The sequence below is a fragment of the Atta cephalotes genome (genome assembly GCF_000143395.1).
Source record: "Atta cephalotes unplaced genomic scaffold scaffold00040, whole genome shotgun sequence".
NCBI classification, from domain to species: domain Eukaryota; kingdom Metazoa; phylum Arthropoda; class Insecta; order Hymenoptera; family Formicidae; genus Atta; species Atta cephalotes.
In genome coordinates this window covers 1580294-1584564 of record NW_012130104.1, presented here as the reverse complement: position 1 = coordinate 1584564, position 4271 = coordinate 1580294, and the positions used below count along the sequence as shown (strand labels likewise).

General features: G+C 33.9%; 1 protein-coding gene across 1 annotated transcript in view; it reads left to right on the top strand.

The window, feature by feature from the left end:
• Positions 1-4271, top strand: part of LOC105622143 (facilitated trehalose transporter Tret1) — a 17670-nt gene extending 13399 nt beyond the window's left edge. The window contains exons 3-5 of the mRNA XM_012203576.1: positions 111-524; positions 876-1453; positions 3945-4271. Of these exons, the coding sequence (XP_012058966.1) occupies positions 111-524; positions 876-1453; positions 3945-4271 (1319 nt within the window). The remainder of the gene's footprint in view (positions 1-110; positions 525-875; positions 1454-3944) is intronic.

Sequence of the window (4271 nt, the reverse complement as noted above, 5' to 3'; positions counted from 1 at the left end):
CTCTCTCTCTCTCTCTACTACTTCTCTCTCTCTCTCTCTCTCTCTCTCTCTCTCTCTCTCTCTCTCTCTCTCTCCCCTCCTGTTTTCATTATTAACATATCCTCTTCCAGGCAGCCTGAACTTATTTCTCGTGCCAATCGGCTGCTTAGCGAGTGGACCGGTATCACAGTATTTGGGTAGAAAACGAACAATGATGCTGGCAAATATACCGTTCGTCGTGGCCTGGCTGATATATTACTACTCCAGCAATCCCGGGATGTTGCTTGCGGCGCTCGCGATAACAGGCTTGACAGGAGGCCTCCTCGAAGGTCCAGTTATAACTTATGTCGCCGAGGTAACGCAACCCTATCTGCGAGGGATGCTCTCTGCGACTTCCTCAATGGCGGTGATCCTGGGGATCTTCACGCAAATGTTGAGTGGCAGTTTGGTCCACTGGAGAACGGTGGCGCTAATCAATCTGATTTATCCGATTCTGTGTTTTCTCGCTTTATGCTTGGTGCCCGAGAGTCCACACTGGCTCGCCGGTAGATTATCAATCAAATCATTTGTTATTGATTTGACAAATTTGCCAAATTTTTATTATTAGCTTATTTTTATTCTTAAATTATTTATTTGTTACTTATTTATAAATATTAACCAATTATTATTTATCTTTCTTCTCAAATATAACAATTACGAAACGAGCAATTATGATTAAATATTTTAACAATTTAATAGAATATCGTCAGTAGAATATCGTTGTTTTAAATATAAACTTTTTTCATCATTTTTGGAAGAAATAATTATAAATATATGTAGCCTAATCTTGTATGAAAATATTTTTAAGAGTTATTAGGTTTAAGTTTTAAATAATACAGAAAATTGATTTCTTCTAGTTAAAGGTCGTCTCAAGGAATCAGAACACGCTCTCTGCTGGTTGCGCGGTTGGGTAAACCCGTCTTACGTGCATAATGAATTTGGAGCGCTTTGCGAGGCAATTCAGAAGCCGACCGATAATACCGGCTCTGAAAAGGAAAAGATTTGGCAAGCCTACACGAATCGAACTTTCTACCAGCCTTTCTTTTTGGTCAGCTCGGCATTCTTTATCAGTAACTTCGGCGGCTGCACGACCCTGCAGACTTTCGCCGTTATAATATTCGCGAAATTGAACGCACCAATCGACAAATACACTGCCACGGTATTCCTGGGCATAGCCCAGTTAATAGGCATCACAATATGCGTACTGACAATCCATCTTATGGGAAAACGCAAGCTGTCCTTCCTTTCGGTCGGCGGTACCGGATTATGCTTCCTCACTACCGCTATCTATGGTTATTTAAGCAATGCAGATTATTTGGACGGGATTAAATACAGCTGGATACCTACTACCTTCATGATAGGCGGTGCTTTCATGGCAAACATTTGCATCAGGACATTGCCTTGGATTCTCGCTGGAGAGGTGTTCCCCGTAAAAGTACGTGTATTTTATATTATTATTTATAGAATCCGATCTTTTTATCGAACTTTTATCGAAACTGAAAACGAACATTCGTTATGTGTTTCAGGTTCGACTATAGCTCTTTTTCATAAATATTAATTTTGTTTATATGTAATTATTGTTTTAATAAATTAAATTATAATTTACGAAGAAGTACTTATATACAATATACATTCTTTCAAAATTGATACACAACCGAAATTTCGGTTTTCGTTTTCGGCTTAATTTTATTGTTTAATAAATTATGATATTCATGAAGAAAAAAATGTGATATATGAGGATGTTTATACATATGATCTTTATAGGATTCCTATTTTTTAATTTTGATTTCGATTTCAATTGAAATTGACATGTAGCCGAGTGTTCAGTTTTGGCAAAAGTTTCGATCGGAATCTAATTATTTATATTTTTCTTTTAATACTTTCAAGTTTTAATCTCTGAAATTATTTAAATTCCATTCACATTTAATTACCAAACTACTTCTCTTCTATTAGATTATTAAAAAAGGTTTGAATCACTTTTTATTCTTCGGTTTTTACATACAAATTTATTCTGAAATAACGACAATTATTCCTCAAAATACAGATTATCACGTTTAATAACCATTCATCAATCTGCTAATTATCGAATTTCATCTCGGTACTTCTTTAGATGAGCTTTAACTTTTTTGACAGTCGTCCTCGATATAACTACACACAGTATGATGGACACATTGAACTTTTTTCAGTGATCTGCAATTTTTAGTACGCATATGCCAGTTGTACAGGAATATGATAGACATATTAGCTTATGAATAAGCTTAATAGAAATTTAAATTTAAGAATCTGTCTTATCAGCTCTATTGTGTATTATCAAGAATATGATGGCAAGTCATGTGATTTAGAATCCACTACATCAAAGAAGCTCAAGTCCTCACTGTGTGTACTTATATTGTGGCAAGACTATATATGACTGTATAGCAGGGGCAATAGGACTAATATCGTCTAGACCAATGTTGAGATTTACTTGCATTTCGACCGATTTTCAACTTGATTTCTGCTCCTTACTTCATCAACCTAGCCTAAATGTCGATTAGCTCCTTAAAAAAAGAGGCAGGAACCAACCAAGCTGAAAATGGGCCGAAAAATGCGTAAATCCCAGCACTGATCTAGACCAGTAAAATCGAAAATGAAATTGATTATTGGCGAATTATTGAATCTGGTCTTTAATTTTAAAGAATATGTCATTGTTTTTGAAATATTTGTATTGAAAATCATTTTCCATGTAAAAATTGAATGATGATTTAGAATTTTTTTAACAAACTAATATTAACTTAATAATCAACTGATCTTCCCAAATTAAATGAAGATTGAATTATTATTAGAACGCTTATAAACATATATTTTTCTTAATCTCACAAGAGAATCACACGAAGTGTTAAATTCTGATTTTAATAAATCTTTGTATACATAGGTTACATAAAAAGATGAATTTAAAAACTATTAGTTGCGGCGAGAAAGCGGTTTAAAGGGAGTGAAATCATTCCTTATAACGGGCTTTTTTTTGGTGTATCTTAAAAATTATTCAAGATATCAAAAAATGTTTTATACAAAACTTTTACAACAAAATTACTTCTATTCGTTCATGTCAATAATATTTTTGAAAATATTTTTAATTAAAAAATGTTTAAAAATATTATTGACATAAATAATTAGAGGTAATTTTGTTGTAAACTTTTTATATAAACTTTTTTTGATATTTCGAATAATTTTCGAGATATAACGGAAAAAATTAAAAACCATTTTACCACATAAGGAGTAATTTTATTCAAACCATTTTTCCGCTGCAATAGACATTTTCTAAATTCATCTTTTTATATAATTTCTCTATTTAAAATGTCAAACAGAAGCGTACAGAAAATAACCTATCCATTTAATATGGATATTTGTCCCTGCATTATACGATAAAAACTACTAAAAAACTTAGTTGTTTCTGTTCGCATATACAGGATACTTTAAGCGTGGATATACTTTGCTTGAAGAAACGCATAGAATCTCCTTTGAAATACGGACAGAAATCATAGTTTTACAGTAACATAGTTTTACAGTAATAAATGCAGATATGTTGCTAGTTATACACTCACGTTACAAACGGACGTTTGATGTGTCACAAGCAATATTGTCAAGAACGTGTAAATCTCGTGCTGGTAATTGCACATTCGTGATTATACTAGATATATTCCTATTGTACATATATTGCGAACACAAAATTGTGCTCACTGAAACATAAATATTTTTTATCTACAAATTTATTGTACTCATAAAGCTACAAAGTACGATTCGATTCTCGCAGATGTTGTATCCGCATCTAATGATTTCTATTGTAAATTCTAACTAGGGCTACAAAGTATATACAAAGATTCATTTAAAACCAGAATTATCACTTCGTGTGATTTTCTTGTCAATTTCGATTTCGAATTCATCATCAGGTACGCAGCAGCGCAACTGGCGCGGCTGGTATGATTGCCTACATCATGGCGTCGATCGCGAATAAAACCTTTCTCTACATGGAGAACAGCATGTCGCTACCCGGGACGATTTTCTTCTACTCTATGATCAATCTTGTTGGTTTGTGTCTACTATACGTGATATTACCCGAGACCGAGGGTAGAACTTTACAAGAAATCGAGGAGCATTATGCCGGTATACAGAATTTAAAGGATCGACCGAGGAAGGAGCAAAAGGCCACCAAAGAAAAATGGGCAGTCGCGAATCCAGCAATCGTACACGACGAGAGTACCGAAAGTAAATTGTAA